A 17,818-nucleotide genomic window follows, 5' to 3' on the forward strand; every position below is an offset into this window, starting at 1 on the left:
TATGTCAAAACCCTGCTCCACATGGAGAGTTCAGATTTGGGTAATAAGAGTATGTAAGAGGGAATGTTATAAAACATATGTGTGCACACATATATACTCTGCAGTTTCCCAACACACCACACTCTCCCTCACCTCTGAGCCTTTGAACACTATGTTGCCTCTGGCCTAGAATACGCTGAACCAATCCCACTTTGCCAAGCTAATTCTTATTTATATTTCAGGTACCACCTACATCATCTCCATTATAAAGCCCCCCCCAACCCAACTCCAAATTACAAAGGCTTCCTGTGTGTTCCCAAAGTACACAGTATCTCCCCTATCATAGCACTTTTTGGGACTTTCATGTCTGTCTTCCTCACTACATTATATGTCCTCCAATGGCAGAGACCATTTCCGTCTTCATCACTGTGCATCAAAAGTCTGACACATGTTAAGCATTCAAATATTTGTGGAATTAATTACCAACAGACCATTACATACCTTACAAATAAGTACTTGCAGTGAAGGATGTCTATAAATGGAATCTTTTTGAAAATGATTGACCTGTTGTCCACAAGCGGTACAGCTCACAATCCCATGAAGCCCATCTTCTAGGAGAAAGGAGTGACCATTATTCACACATATACACACATACAAAAAGATACATACTTTAGTAAGCATTTCCCAACATTCGAATTGAAAATTAAATACCTCATAATCCTTGGGAAAATGACATTTTGGACACAAATACAAAGGTTAATAATTTTATGGACTTACTAAAAACATGACAACTTTGACAAATTGCAGAGCTAACCTGCTCCCTTTTACAGATACAAACCCTGTTTCTTACAACAACTTGATATAACATGAAGAGACTCCATAAAAGAAGTTCTAAAAATAGGGGTCAAGAGCTCTTTTTCATTTTGCTACTGCTTCACAAAGAAATTCAGGATCAGTTCTTAAAGAATGGGGAAGTGAAATATATGGAATAGATTCTTTTGTAACCCTGTACTTAAGTTAGGTATGCCATTAAGTTTTTATTCTCAAAATGGAATTGTCTACACAGATCCTTTCAATATTATGTGAAAACCTGCTAACTTTATATTACCAATTTCCTTCCTAAGATTCCCTTCAATACTATCCACAATCCCCATTAACCTGCCTTTTTTCTATGTCTATTCCATATCGGCACTATTATTTCCAAATAAGGACAAATAAGATTTGCAGGTATATCTATCTTGACAGCAAAACTTCAGAATGGCTGCATTTTGACAGAGCCCCATTCCACAGTTTCTGCAGAAAAACAGATGGGAGATAACCTACACAATAAAGGGGACCTCTCCTGCCTCACTCTCGTCCCTAGTTCTGCACGGTGCTTCACAATCTGAGCTGAACATTAGAATCAGCCAAAGAATCTTTTAAAAACAGGGACAGCCATTCCCACCCCTAACCCACTGAATGGGGATCTCCTGGACACTTTTTTCTTTTTTAAGTTTTACAGATGACTCTGATGTGCAACCAAGACCTTGATCCAAATAAGATGATAGATTATGATTCAAAAGAGGCCAGTGAAAATGCCTGCATTCACCAAAAGAAAAAAAGGTGAATGACTTAAAAAAAGAAAAAAGAAAAAAAACTGTCTCTATCCCTAAATGAAAGACAAAACAACAAATACATTTCTCACCTTTTAATTTTCTATTTTGTGTTTTTCTTAGTTTTAAGGTCCAAAGCACCATGGACCCAAGCATTATCACAAATATTTTTATTTGCAGAAGTTAAAAAAGTTTAACCAAGGTATAAGGGCACCATGATACTTTTCCAGAAAATATAGAGAATTTGAAGACCTGCTATATAAGCTGGTAATATTTTCCTTTAAATCATATTCTCCTCCATTAGTTTTGATCTTGAGTATTCATATATTCTGTATTTCTTTTAACATAAATAAATATACAGTGTGCTTTTTCATGTCAAATAATGATTGCATTCATATAAGCAAGGTAACAAAAAGCTAGAGTTTGAATGTTCATCCACTGTTAGATAATATTAAGTATCTTCTATGTGCTTTCGCACATATATCACTCAAGAATTTTAAAAAACTAGGTGATCCATTGGAGAATTTCTCCCATATGTGCACAATGACTCATATAAAGGCTATTCATTGCAGTGTTAATTAGCAAATTGGAAAAATTTGAAAACGAAAATTAGAAATAATTTCACATTTGGGAAATGGATAGTGGTTTACTCATACAACTAAATTCTACAGAAGAGCGAAAAATAAAAAACTAGATTGTACATTTACTGATATGAATACATGTCAAAATCAATACTGGATGAGAAATGCTACAAAAGGATATATACAAGATACTACTTGGTATACTTTTAAATGAAATATAAATGCTGTAAGAATAAAAATATGTAAAGAAAAATATAAAAACATGCATGGGAACACCACACATGCATACAAACGTCAAATAATCACAACCTGAGGTGTGAAAGGAAGGATAAATAGATGAGAGTAGGACTAAACCAATTAGTTTAAGTGAGATCTTATTTAAGTGAGATCTGAAACAAATATTGTAAAATGCTCAAGTGTTACTTTAGTATACATACTTGTTTCTATGCATGTATGTTTCAAATTTTTATTTTTAGTTATGAAATATCTTCATGATTATAATATATATAGTGTATAAATGGAAAAGAGGCATTTTCAATTCTGAGCTCAATACATTTTATCAGTTTTAAAGAAAGAACAAAATTATTCTGCCATATAGAAAAATTAGGTGTAAAATATGTTTTCTAACAATTAAACTAGGGAAAGGATATCAAAATAGGCTATGGTATTTAAAAAACAATGGCTCCTGAAATGATCAATATCTTTGTGTTTAATTTTGTTTCAAATCATTATAGGATTATTTTATGTATAAAGTTTACCTTCTTGACAGTTTCCTATATTAGACTTCAATTTTAGAACTAACTTTCCTAGGAAGTTTGAATATTAACTAGCAATTCAGTACCTCAGATCACTAGTTTATTCGTACATGTGTATATGAGTAAACATAGTTAAATTTCCTGTGTGATTTCCAACAGCTTAAAGACGTAGCAAATCATTAAGACAAAAATTAACATGAAAGATTTTAAGTGCTATTATATGGCTATAAACATACATTTTCCCTTAAGTACAATATAAACATTCTTACACAGAACACTCAATAAAATGTTCCAGAGACATATCAGCTCAGACCAAATACCAGCAGCATAGTAAAGTGTCACTAAAAACACCCTCCCCAATAACTGTGGTTCTTTTTTATTCTCCTTTTAGCTGTTATCCACATTTGAGGCACTGACTGCTCCAGAGTCCCTCCCCAAAAGACACCAATTAGATATTAATTTTGACACAATACACTTAGTTATCTGTCTTCCCTAGAGGACCCATAATCAGAAATAAAAAGAAAGAAACTCTTACTACTGGTCCTTATCATCACCTTCTACTTGCAGGTTCTCTTATTTTAAATAATACTACTTAGCTTTGGTGAGCTCTGTTGTTGCAATGGCAGCTTCCCTACTATGAATTAGATTCTCAATGTATCTTCCTTATGCTTGAAAGGGGTAGAACACCCCCTTGTGGACAAAAGACTAAACAACAGTTCCTTGATTTTCTCCAACAATCTAATGAATTATTGAATCTGAAAACCGATATATATATATATATATATATATATATATACATACACACACACACATATATATACACATATGTGTATATACACGTATGTGTATATATACTATAAATACAGATGTATCTTACTAGTACCATCAAGATATCACATAGCACTGAAATTAAAATCTACACAAAATTTCACCAAGAACTATGCTATAATTTCACAATTTACATGATAAATATTTAACAGACATGCTTCCATTACACTTCTATTCAGAAATTTAGTGTCATGTTCTATCTTTTAGAGATTCATTCTTCCTATAGTAATGGATTCTGACTCTGTTAATCTGCCCAAAAAATACATACAGGCACTATTTTAAACTCACACACAAACAAGTGGGACACATACTCCACTGTTGTAAATTTTTAAATGCATCCTCCTTATGCTACCTTTCTACAGATGATTAGCCAATGGTTGTGTGTATAAGTGAGGGTAGACAGACAAAGGGAAAGGCGGCTCAGACAGATGGAGGGAAGGTTACTAGCTCTAGTTCCCGTCTCCTTCCTACTCATCTCTGCACTGATATCCTTAGATCAATAGATCTCTAACTTGAACGCACATAAGAACAAACTGGGGCACAGTCTTGACATCATCCTCAGAAATTCTAAATTCTTATGAGTGGAGTCAAGGGACTTGCATTTTTAATAAGCACCCCAGGTGACACTAATGCAGATGTCCATCACTCTGTGAAACAATGTTTTAGATATGTATAAAGTTACCTGAAGGCCACAGGCAAGATTTTATCCAAATCTAAAATTCTTTCGGGGTGAGAGGGAACACATGGTATTCTGGCATATAAGCATTACAGAACTAACATGTGTAAGAAGGAAATAGTAAGCTTCTTGAGATAACTTAATAGCCACTGAAGGCAAAGGCATTTTGATAAATGGTGTTTAACCTTTTCTGCTTCAGAGCTCAGAAAGAAACAGAAGTTATTTTTAAGTAGTGCTTTTAAAAAACAATGGGCAGAAAAGTGGAGGTATTTTTAGTAAGCACATCAGATTTTCCAATATGGTCATAAACAGCACTTTAAACTCATGTTTTCATTTTCACTTGTATTTACCTCCGCGTTTTTTGAGATTTTCAGTTTTCATTTTACTTCTGCTTCTAAATTCAGGCCCTTTAAAATCATCTTTGTCTTCATTCAGCACTGGCTCTGGTTGTACAATCACTGTACCTAGAATGATTTCATTTAAAAAACCATTACACATATTAAATGTGCAAGTGAAGTACAAGACTTCAGTTCAGATAAAGCCAACATTGCTGGTACATAGTTTTGTTTCTTTCAAGCTTTCAATATTTGTATAAGGACCTCTCAAGAATAAATAAAACAGGGAAATAGTAAAAGGGCCAGGTGTCAACAGATTACTTGTTGGAATATAGTTCATAAAAATGGGGGGGGGGCAGTATTATGTACTGATTCATAACAGAAATGTGTGAATAAAGTAGAAAGCCTTAGCCCAGTTCTGAATTTTATACTGCCTATCACAAAAGCTGTTCTGAATATGAACATCCATGCTAAGTTCCACAGTTTAAAAAATAAAAGGATCAGAAGAGAAAATTTTAAAAAGCCATCCTATTCTTCTCATAAGCCAAATCATAAATGCAGAAAAAGATTTTTAAGGGGTTGTTTTATATTGCTTTGGGGTAGGATAGTGGGGGACAATGTGAGAAGTTAATTCTGCTATTACTGCTATACCTATTCTGTGGCATTTCCCAAATAATACATCAAAGTTTCAGTACCCTGCAAAGTCCTTAAAGAGTTTTAAACAAAGACTGCCTTAAGATACTTAAGCTCAAGTGCTAGGACAATAAATTGCAGAATGAGATCAATTGTTGGTCCCTATGGAAATCTTTTAGAAAGAATGTACTTTCTTAGCTATAAAACATGTGAACTGAGGAGAGAGGTTGCTAATTTAAGTTTTCATTTTAATCTCTCAAGAGCAAATAAAGCAGGGGCATAGTAAAAAGGGTCCAGGTCTCACATTTACCTACATTGCTGGGCTTAGTAATTGGGCATTACTGACAACAATTAAGAAAGTACAGTCATCCCTCGGTATCCATGGGAGATTTGTTCCAGGACCCCTTGGATACCAAAATCCGTGGATGCTCAAGTCCCTTAAATAAAATGCCATAGTATTTGCATATAACCTACATACATCGTCCTGTATACTTTAAATCATCTCTAGATTACTTATAATACCGAATACAATGTAAACACTATGTTAATAGTTGCCGGCCAACGGCAAACTCAAGTTTTGCACTTTGGAAATTTCCAGAACTTTTTTCCCCAAATATTTCTGATCTGCGGTTGGTTGAATATGCAGATGCGGAACCCACGGATACGGAGGGCCAACTGTAAAATCTGGTAGTTGTCAGGGGCTGTCTCCCTGAAACATGGGTCTATGTTATTTAGCGAGCAAGTTTTAGCAAGGTATAGCACCTACTTAAATGAATTTCTGAGTCTCTGAAAAAAGGGGGGAAATAGGGCACAAAGGATTGAGTTTTTACAAACTGGTAAGTATAAATAATCTCCACACACAGGAAAAACCTTTATTCACAACAACCATTTCACATATATACTCTCAGAGAAGCCCTGGCATTTGAAAAAAGCTAAACATTTATAGTTAACCAAAAAAAACCAGATTTCTTTCTGAAGATTCTTCTCTAAATGGAAGCAAAGCAGCAGAGTGGAAAGAGCACTCAGTAGCTTTGGATCCAGGCAGACCTGGATTCAAATCTTAGCTTCTCAATTTAAAGCTGAAAAAGTTCCTTGAGCTCTGAATTTGTTCCTTCATCTCTACAAGTAGAAACAGTAACTACCTTACAGCATTGTTTTGAGGATTAAATAAGTTAATTTTTTAAGAGTCTGGTACTTATACATACTCAATATAGTATTATAACAATAATTATAATCAATCAAATTTAACCTTATGAAACAGGTCTATTTTTGGTTTGGTGGGAGAGAATTACGCTTAGTTCAGGTTCGTAACATCCCATACTAACTCTTTTCCACAATATCATTAAAAGATTGGAATTCCTAGTTCTTAGCTCACCCAGTGGCCATCATAAGGACTCCCAGTGACAACCACTGAGAATGTAATAATCCAAAGTGAGTCACTGCCTATGGGACTCAAGACTCCCATGTTAGTTGTTTCTGCCGTAGGCCACCAAAACCATTACATAAAATTGTCACAGATGATTTTCAAAGCCAAGTAAATGGTAGGCCCATCAATTTTCCTTCTATCTCTCTTCTTTCTCTCATTCATTTATTTTCCTCATTTCATTTCTCATCTATTATAACTCCCAATTTGCCCTAGTCAAGCAATGTATTATTCTCCTAACTCATCATTTTTTTAAATTTCCATAATCAAAAAATGTGTCACATAAACATAAGTAGAGACAGAGAATAAAGTAGTAAATACTGCTGTAAATGATCTGTGAGAAAAAATTTGAAAAATCTGCTAAGAGCCTTTAAACATATTATTCAATAAAGAAAAAAATCTAAACTGTTGATTTCTGAAACACTATGAAATTACCAAGACCCCTGTCATTCTCTCATCATGTAATCACACTGCTCTCAGACGTGGGCTATGAAAAGTCCAAGATTTTCATTTGGCTTCCCCCCTCCCCAGCCCTGCCCAGGCCCCAATCTAATCACTGCACTTTTAAGGTTAGAAACACAACGGTTGAGAGGAAATGTAACAAGGCATTTTTAAAATGATAATTACAAGAAATATACCTAAGTCAAATTTAATAGGTAACTTCAGCTTTGCATCTTAGGGAATTTAAGAATGCAGTAAGACTAAACTAGACTTCAGGTGTTTTTTTAAGAAGTTTTCAGAGTATTCATTGTTTTTCTATAAAGCAAGCACATTAAAATTTACTGAACCAAAACTTAATACACTAAACTTTTAAACCAACTTCCACGTTCAAGCATAATTTGGAAAATAAAATCCCTTTTCTAAAACCCAATGGAAAGAGAAAATAAGTCTTTTTCTTATCAAACCTGACTGAATATTCTAAATTTTGAACCTCAATAACACACATTATCATTACCATACTAATACATTTCCAGACCATCACTATCAAAATATTAGGTTTGGTCCTTCACACACAGCTTAAAGTAATCAAGTTCCAATTTTATAATAATGACATTTAAAAATGCATTTCAACTTTAACTTCATATGAAAAATTAATACACTTTACCTTTTGGCAAGCTTTGCATAGTAATATCATTTTCTGAATTTTCATTAGAAGCATCTTCATTTACAGTTTCATCCAAAGGTTTTTCATCATCAGATTCTACATACTTTGTTACAATTGAAGGTTTCCTATGAAAGAATTAAGTCCACAGAATTATGGACATTTCTGCTATTGGAAAAATACCCAAGTAACATAAATAACATGTTTAGATTAAGCAGTGGCTCTTAACCAGGGATACATATCAGAATCACCTAGGGAAGCATACATCTCTCTACCATATAACTGAATATTATGATTTAGTAGGTCTTGGGAAGGATCAGAGCATGTGCATTCTGAAAAAGCTATGAGGAAGATTTTGAAGGGAACTCCTATTTAAGAATCACTACTTTAGGGAATAAGTTAATAACAAGCAAGCTGTGATTATTAAGAGACACTTCCACTGGTTCAAAAAAGTAAAAGTCCAATAGAATAAACTGCAAACTTCTAATAAAAACTACACTCCACAGTTATATTAGGCATTACATTATGCTTTGAGGTAGTTTCAGTTGTTACGTACAATTCACTTTGACAACTTAACACAGACAAGTATTTTAACCACTCTTTGATCTTCTTATAACTTCCTCATAACTATGATGGCTACCAGTCCCCATACTAGACAATTTCATATAACCCTAAAAAACTCATATTGCCTCATGAGGAATTCAACATTTCATTTCCCCTTTTCTCCTTGTTTTTAAAGCACATATATTATCTGACAGAAATTATCTACATATTTCCAGGGCCACTAATATATAATAAATCCCCTCCTGGGAAATTTTTAATTAAAATTAAAAGTCAAGTGATGGATACAAGAGATTCATTATACTATACTGCCCTTTTTAAATATACATATGTTTGTATAAAATAGTTTACTGAGAACAGAGTGCTTTAAGTTTAGAAAAAAAAGATTATTCTAAGAAAAAGAAAATAAAACAACCTGAAAAAGAAAGTAACTTTTTTCCCTGCAACATCAACCAACCTCTTTGATCGTGATGATCCTGATGATTTGGATTTTTCTGAAGAGCTAGCTCCCTAAATGCGAGAAATAAATACAAAGGTGAGTAAAACTCTCAGAGAAACATCCCTACAATTAACTGTTTCCCTATACCAAGATCTCTAATATAGTGATAGAATGGGATATAATTTTTATGCCTAAAATATTTTTCTAAAAGGAACTTCAAAAACTAATTCTAATTTACTCTCAAGGTTTCCTTGATTTAAAGATTAATTTTTTTCATTAAATTGTTACTGTTGAATTTTGAGGTACAGAAGATGATACTATATCATGATACTATATCATGCTATATCATGATCTTGGCCTAAGCCAACAAAGACAAAACAAAGGTGTAGAGGTAATCAGATCCCAACAGAGGCAGAAAAGTTTTAAGGATCTAAAAATGTGTCATTTTCTCTATCCTAACATATGGCACAGAGTACCTTCTACGATTTCCTTTGACATACTAAATTTACCTTGGTTTTGCCAATATAATCAGTATATTTTATTGGATTCAATTTTTTACACTAGGTGGGAAGAATTCTAAAACTGTAGTGTAGGCTGGGGTATCAGGTGAAGGACCTCAGGATGGGTTTCAATAATACTGCTTAAGAGACTCTAAATATTCAGTTTTGAGAGATCTCAGAACCATGGGGTTATGCCCATAACAACCACCTTGGGCACCACTGTTGCAATATAATAACACTCAAATACCTATCTGTTAGCAAGCCTTCCGTTGTCTGACTTTAGCTATATAGCTGAAGCAAACCACAACAATAACAAAAACAATGAACACCATCAAAAAGTGGACAACGACCCAAAATGAAGTACTGTAATAATACTTGGGTATGATAGTAAACTCAAACACATGCATGTATTGAATAAAAGCAACCTGATGACATACTCTAGTTGATTAGCATTAATTAATAAATATCTTTTAAATGCTTCAAATTATTCTTACCTCTTCCTTGTTGTTTTCCATCATATCAGAGTTATTTCCAGAACCACTGACTTTATCTTAAAAGAGAAGAAATAAAAACATTATTTATCTCTTTGGTGCATTATCAAATAGAACACCAATACCTACGATTCCATGAACCTATTTTTCAATCTATGTAGTATGGCAGTATTGGTAGTACTTTACTCACATTAAAATATAAGAGTTTTCTATCAACTATACTCCAATAAAAATTTTTTAAAAAAATAATATTGCTTTGGTTAAAAAAGAGTTTTCTGATTAAAATCATTCTCTTTTGACACACTAATCCCTTCTGAAACAGCATTTCTGAAAAGAGCAGTTTGTAATCAAAACATTTCCTATTGTAATTGTTCAAGGTTTTTCTCTTAGAAGAAAATTTAAGTTCCATCTTCTACTAAAAATAAAATCACATTATTAATTGTATTTTCCTTTACCATAAGACACTAAAAAAAGAAAAAAACAACTTCCTAAAGGAAGCAGAGGGAAGGAAATAATAAAGATTAGAGTAGAAATTAATGAAACAGGGAATAGAAAACAATAGAGAAAAATCAACGAAACCAAAATAAGTTCTTTGAAAAGATGAATAAAACTGAAAAAAAAAAAACTAAGGCTAGATGGACCAAGAAAAAAAGGAGACAAGACTCAAATTACTAGAATGATAAATTAAAGAGGGGTTGTTACTACTTACCTTAAAGAAATAAAAGGATTATAAAGAAATATCATGAACAACTGTATGCCAACAAATTAGATAACCTAAATGAAATGGACAAATTCCTAAACACACACAAACTACTGAAGCTGACACAAAAATAAAGAGACAATGTGAAGAGACCTATAACTGAAAAGACTGAACTGGGAATCAAAAAACTACCCACAAAGAAAAGCAAAGGTCCAGATGGTTTCACCACGAAGTTACACCAAACATTCAAAAAAAAAAAAAGCATTAACACCAATTTTTCACAAACTCTTCTAGTAAAAAAGGAGGGAACACATCCCAACTCATTCAATGAGACCAGTATCATACCAAACCAGAAAAGATACTACAAAAAGACCAACATCACTTATGAATACAGATGTAAAAGTCCTTAAAAAAATACTAGCAAACTTCAAAAGAATGAAAGACATGTCTTTCTGCTACAGACTGCGAGAAAATACTTGCAAAAGACATATCTAATGAAGAACTATTATCTAAAATATATAAAAAACCCAAAACTCAACAATAATAATATAAACAACATGATTAAAAGCAGGCAAAAGATCTGAAGACATTTTACCAAAGAAGATATGCAAATGGCAAATGAGCATATGAAAAGATGCTCCACATCATATGTCATTAGGGAATTGGAAATTAAAAAAATAAGATAACACTATATACCTATTACAATGGAAAAAATGCAGAACACTGACAGCACAAAATGCTGGTAAGGATGTGGAGAAACAGGAACTCTCATTCACCGCTCAAAAAAATGCAAAATGAAAAAAAAAAAAAAAAATGCAAAATGGTCCAGCCACTTTTGGCAATATCTTACAAAATTAACCAAACTCTTACCACATGATCCAGCAATCACACTCCTTGATATTTACCCAAATAAGCTGAAAATAAAGTCCACTCAAAAAACTGCACACAGATGGTTTTAAATATTTTTATTTATATAAACACCTTCATAAGTAGCTTTTTTCCCATAATTGTCAAAACTTGGAAGCAACCAAGACGTCCTTCAAAAGGTGAATTGGATAAACTAACTGTGTTACATCCAATCAATGGAATAATATTCAGCTCTAAAAAGAAATGAGCTACCAAGCCATGAGAAGACATGAAGGAACTTTAAATGTATTGTATATTACTATGTGAAAAAAGCCAATCTGAAAAGGTTACATACATTCCAACTATATGACGTTCTGGAAAAGACAAAACTATGGAGACAGTAAAAAGATCAATGGTTGCCAGGGATTTGGGGGCGGGGACAGGGGGAAGGATGGATAGATGGAACAGGGGATTTTTAGTGCACTTGAGACAGGAGGGAGGGTGGCAGGGCACAACCATTAAAAGAATGACAGCCATTGAGGATATGACAAAAACTGGTTAGAACCAAGTAGGCCCAAGATGGTGGAAGATTCGACTTCCAGTAGACCCTGAGCCTCGTTATACACTCACTGTAATGCATTAGCATGCTAAATGACACACCCACAAGGCACCTTGACAGTTCCTAGGCTAACCATAAAAGGCCAAAAAGTAGGCAGTGACTCAATTCCTGGAATTCCCCGCCCCTTCCCCAAAATAGTTGGAATAATCCTCCTACTCATTAGCCTATGAAATTACCAAGCCCATAAAAAATAAACACCCCCACACCCCAGGGCCTCTCTACTTCTGAGGTGGCCCACACCTTATGGAGTGTGTAGCTCCCAGGGCTGCTCTCTCACCTTCTGAGATGAACCGCATTCTGCCTACGGAATGTGTATCTCTCTCAGTAAACCTACTTTCACCTCACTATGGCTCGCTCTTGAACTCTTTCTTGCATGAAGCCAGGGACCTTCACTTGGCAGCACATCCCAGGAACTCACCCAAGACCTGGAACACGACCATCCTCTTGCACCCCATTTTCCTGCAACATCTTTACAAAGGAAGAGGAAGAAGGTGGTCTTCTCTCCTTTCCCACTTTTCCTTTGATTGTAAAAATGTAGCCAACTTAGTTCTCAGGGCAGAGCCCTCTTGCCTGCCTGCTTGTATACTTCACATGCATCTTACATTAATAAATCTACTTCTTGCCTATCACTTTGCCTCTCGCTGAATTCCTTCTGCGCTGAGACATAAAAATCTGAGCTTCACTGAGTCCTGAGACCAGGTGTGCGGTTTCAGCTTGGGAGGGTTTGAGTCCCCTCCTAAGCCAGAGGTTGCAGGTTCAAGTCCCATCTGAGGCAGGATTGGGTTCAAGCCCCAATCTGAGGTGTACGGTTTCACAGTGAAACTAACCTGTATGATACTATAATGATAAGATAGATGTCATTATACATTTGTCAAAATCCCTAGAATGTACAACGTCAAGAGTGAAATACAATGCAAACTATGGGTTTTAGATGATAATGACTTGTCACTGTAGGTTCATCAACTGTAACAGATGTACAACTGTGGTGCAGGATGTTTACAGTGGGGGAGGCTGTGCATGTGTGTGGACGCATAATAGAAAATTTCTGTACTTTCCACTCAATTTTTCTGTGTACCTAAAACTGCTCTAAAGAATATAATTTATTTTAAAAAACTCTTAATAAAGGGAACTTCCACAACAAGCTACAAAGTACCCAGAGGTAACACCATACTTAATGGTAAAAGACTGAATGCTTTCGCTCTAAGATCAGAATAAGAGAAGGAAATCCTCTCCTGCCACTTCCATTTAACATTGTAATGGAAATACTAGCCAGAGCAAGTAAGCAAGAGAAAAGAAATAAAAGGCAGCCAGACTGAAAAGGAAGAAGTAAAACTGTCTTTGGAGACATTATCTTGAACAGAGAAAGTCCCAAGAAATCCATTAAAAATATTAGAACTAATAAATGAGTTCAGAAAGGTTGAAGGATGTGAGAACAATATACAAAAGTCAACTGTATTTCTGTGCACTCGCAAAGAATGATCTGAAAATAAAGAAAACAATCCATTTATAATACCATCAAGAAGAATAAAATGCTTAGGAATAAATTTAACAAGAGAAGTTAAAAACTTATACTCTGAAAACTACAAAACATCATTGAAAGAAATTAAAGACTTAAATCAATGGTAAAACACTGCATGGTCATGAAATAGAAGACAACATTAAGATGGCAATACTTTGCAAATTGATCTACAATTTTTTTAAAAAAGGCAATCCCTGTCAGAATCTCACTTGACTTCTTTGTAGAAATTGACAAGCTCATTCTAAAATTCATGTAGAATTAAAATGGACCCAGAATAGTCAAAACAACCTTCAAAAGGAAAAACAAAATAGGAAGACTCGCACTTCAAGATTTTAAAACTTAGTGTAAAACAACTATAATCAGTACAGTGTACTACAGGCAAAAGAACAGACATAAGAATCAGTCGAAAAGAAATGAAAGTTCAGAAATAAACCCATATATCTATGGTCAACTGATTTCCAACAGCATGCCAAGACCATTCAAAAGGGAGAGAATAGTCTTTTCAACAAACAGTATGGCACAACTGTGTATCCACATGCAAAAAGTTAAGTTGGAGACCTGCCTTACACCACATACAAAAATTAACTCTAAATGCATCATTAAAAACCTAAACATAAGAGCCTAAACTATAAAACTCTTTGAAGAAAATATTGGGGTAAATCTTTGTGACCCCAGATTTAGAAATAGATCCTTAGACATGACACCATAAGTATGAGCAACAAGAATAAAAATAGATACGCTGGACTTTATCAAAACTAAAAACATTTGTGCTTCAAAGGACATCATCAAGAAAATTAAAGAAATACACACATATACACAACAGAATGCTATTCAGCCTTAAAAGGGAAGAAAATTTTGATACATGCTACAACACTGATTAACCTTGAAGACATTATGCCAAGTAAAATAAGCCAGACACAAAAGGACAAATACCGTATGACCCCACTTATATGAGGTTCCTAAAGTAGTCATATTCATAGAGAAAGAACGTAGAATAGTGGTTGCCAAGGACTGGGGGTAAAGGGGATTGGGAAGCTAGTGATTTTAATGGGTACAGAGTTTCGGGTAGAGAAGACAAAACAGTTCTGGAGATGGATGGTAGTGATGGTTACACAACAGTGTGAATGTACTTAATGCCATAGAACTGTATACTTAAAATTGGTTAAAATAGTAAATTTTATATTATGTGTATTTTATCATAATAAAAGTCTAGAATATATAAATAATTCTTATAAATCAATGATAAAAAGACAAACACCCAATTAAAAATGAGCAAAGGATCTAAATAGATAATTCTCCAAGGAATATATACAAACTACCAATAAGCACATGAAGAGATGCTCAACATCATTAACCATTAGGCAAAATGAAAACCGAAACCATAATAAGACACGACTTCACATGTACTAGGATGGCTAAAATTAAAAAGTCAGATAACAACTACTGTTGGCAAGGATGCAGAGAAATCAGAATCCTCATACACTGCTGGGGGGAATGTGCAATGGTGTAGCCACTTTGGGAAACAGTTTGGTATTTCCTCAAAGGATTTAACAGAGTTACCATATAACTCAGCAATTCCACTCCTAGGTATATAACCAAGAGAAATGAAAATATATGGCCACACACAAACTTGTTTACAAATGTTTATAGTAGCATTATTCATAATAGCCAAAAGGTAGAAACAAGATGTTATTGTCCATCAACAAATCAAACAAATGTGGTATATCCATATAAAGGAATGTTATTTGGTCATAAAAAGAAATGAAGCACTAATATGTGCTACAACATAAATACACCTTGAACACATTATACTAAGTGAAAGAAGCCAGTCACAAAGAACCACATGTAATAGAATGCCATTCATAAGAAAGTCTGAAATAGGGAAATCTATAAAGACAAGAAAGTAGATTAGTGGTTGCTTAAGGCTGGGGGTAGGGGGTGATATCTAGAGTACAGAGTTTCTTTTTCAGGTGATAATAACGTTATAAAATTTACTGTGGTGACGGCTGCATGTATTTGTGAACATACTAAAAACTACTGAATTGTACACTTTAAACTGGTGAATTGTATGGTAAGTAAATTATATCTCAATAATGGTGTTAAAAGTTTTATTAGTCATTAGGGAAATGCAAATTAAAACCACACTGAGATATCACTAGATATCTATCAGAATGTCTAAGTATTTTTTAAATAGTGGTAAAACCAAATGCTGGAGAGGATGCAGAGAAATTGATCCTTCTTACATTGCTGTGAGAATATAAAATGGTATGGCCACTCTGGAAAACAATTTAAGAGTGTCCTTAAAAAAAAAAAAAAAAAAAAAACAAAACCATGCAACCATCCTATGACGCACCAACTGCACTCCTGGGTATTTATCCCAGAGAAATGAAAACTTATGTTGACACAAAAACCTGTACACTAGTGTTTACCAGAAGCTTTATTTGTAACAGCCCAAATCTGGGATCATCCCAGATGTCCCTTAACGGGTAAATGGTTAAACTGTGGTACATCCATACCATAGAAAACTACACATTGCAATAAAAAGGAGAGAACTATTGACACATGCCAACGACCTGGCTGAATCCCAAGGGAATTATGCTAAGTGAAAAAACCCAGTCCCCAAATGTCATATACTATAGGATTCCATTTATAGAACATGTTTAAAATGAAAAACAATTTAGAAATGGAGGACAAATTAGTGATTTCCAGGTGTTAGGCACAGGTAGGAGTAGGTGTAGGGAGTTGAGCATGATTATAAAAGGGCAAGATGAGGAATATGCATGTTGACTGTGGTGGTGGATACATGAATCAACTCAAGGTAATCAAACTGTATAGAACTTAACAAAAACACAATAGTACAAGTAAAACTGAGGAAATCTAAATCAGATTGGTAGATATCAATAACGTGGTTAACTGACAATATGTTATACTTTTGTAGAATGTTGCTATCGTGAGAAACTGGGAAAAGTGTATAAGAGCTGTGTGTGTGTTACAACTGCATATGAATCTACATCCATCTCAATAAAAATATCACTTTAGGGAAAAAACTCAGAAAACTAGGGGAGGGGAACTTCCTCAACTTGACAGAATATTTACAAAAATCTTATACAGTAACCATCATACTTAATGGTGAAAGAGCTGAATGCCTTCCCACTAACATCAGAAACACCAAGACGTCTGCTATCATCATTCTTCTTCAACGTAATAATGGAAAATACAGAAAGTCCTACCCAGCATAATGAGGCAAGAAAAGGAATTAAAAGGCAAAGAGATGGAACGGAAGAAATAAACGTGACCCTATTTGCAGACAACCAGATTAGGTAGAAAATTCCAATAAATCTAAAAGATGAAAAAGAAGCTACCTAGAGCAAGTTCACAGGATACAAGGTTGACATAAAAAACATAACTGAATTCCTGCAATGAACAACTGGAATCTGAAATTTAAAAACCAGGGAATTTAAAATAGCACCACAAAAATGAAGTAAGAAGGTAAAAATGTATCAGAGTATGTGCAAGGTTAGTATATGGCTAACTACAAAACACTGGGCCAACTGAGAGCTTCTATCAACATTTTTTTCTCTGACTATCATTAAACAGTCCTATTCTTTACATGTATTTGGTTGATAACTACACAGATTTATTGGGGAAAGGATCTGAAGAGCAAGTGTTCTGCACACTTTTTATTTTTCAATGTTTTCTATTCTCAGATTGGATAATTTCTATTAGACTATCATCAAATTTACTGACACTACTACAGCTATCTCTAATCTCCTGTTAAGTACAAACAATGATTTGTTATTCAGAAATTTATTTTTCAGTTCTAGAATTTCAAATTGGTTCTTTTTTACATTTTCTATGTTTGTACTGAGATTTCTTACCTGTCCATTCATCATAAATGTATTTGCTTTATTACACTAAAGCATAGTTGCAATAGCTGATTTAATATTCTTGTTAGCTAATTTCAACATTTGAGACATATGTGGATTGTCTCTACTGCTTGCCTTTCCTTTTGAACATGAGTCACTATTTCCTCTTTTTATTTCAGATTGGGTACTGGACATTTTTAAAGATACAGTGAAAAAACACTGCATGCCGTTACAGTTGATATTTTTGTTAATAGCAGATAGTCAACTTACCTGAAATCAAACCCCAAAATATATACCCTCTAGTGTAAGAAGCTGAAAGCTTTATTCTGTTCTTTTAGCCCTAACTGGGCTACCTAGAATCTGGGCTGCACTT

The 17,818-nt window shown here is 34.2% G+C and overlaps 1 protein-coding gene across 8 annotated transcripts in view; it reads right to left on the reverse strand.

Annotated features, from left to right (window-relative positions):
• Positions 1–17,818, reverse strand: part of ATRX (ATRX chromatin remodeler) — a 254,434-nt gene that overhangs the window by 172,779 nt on the left and 63,837 nt on the right. For 5 of the 8 annotated variants that reach the window (XM_068534184.1, XM_068534188.1, XM_068534189.1 and 2 more), the window contains 5 exons: positions 9,899–9,954; positions 8,923–8,975; positions 7,908–8,032; positions 4,762–4,875; positions 481–590 (listed from right to left, as the gene is read on the reverse strand). In XM_068534184.1, coding sequence (XP_068390285.1) covers positions 481–590; positions 4,762–4,875; positions 7,908–8,032; positions 8,923–8,975; positions 9,899–9,954 — 458 coding nt within the window. The remainder of the gene's footprint in view (positions 1–480; positions 591–4,761; positions 4,876–7,907; positions 8,033–8,922; positions 8,976–9,898; positions 9,955–17,818) is intronic. The other 3 variants (XM_068534185.1, XM_068534190.1, XM_068534186.1) reach the window with 3 other exon arrangements.

The sequence above is a fragment of the Eschrichtius robustus genome, chromosome X (assembly GCF_028021215.1).
Source record: "Eschrichtius robustus isolate mEscRob2 chromosome X, mEscRob2.pri, whole genome shotgun sequence".
NCBI lineage: Eukaryota > Metazoa > Chordata > Mammalia > Artiodactyla > Eschrichtiidae > Eschrichtius > Eschrichtius robustus.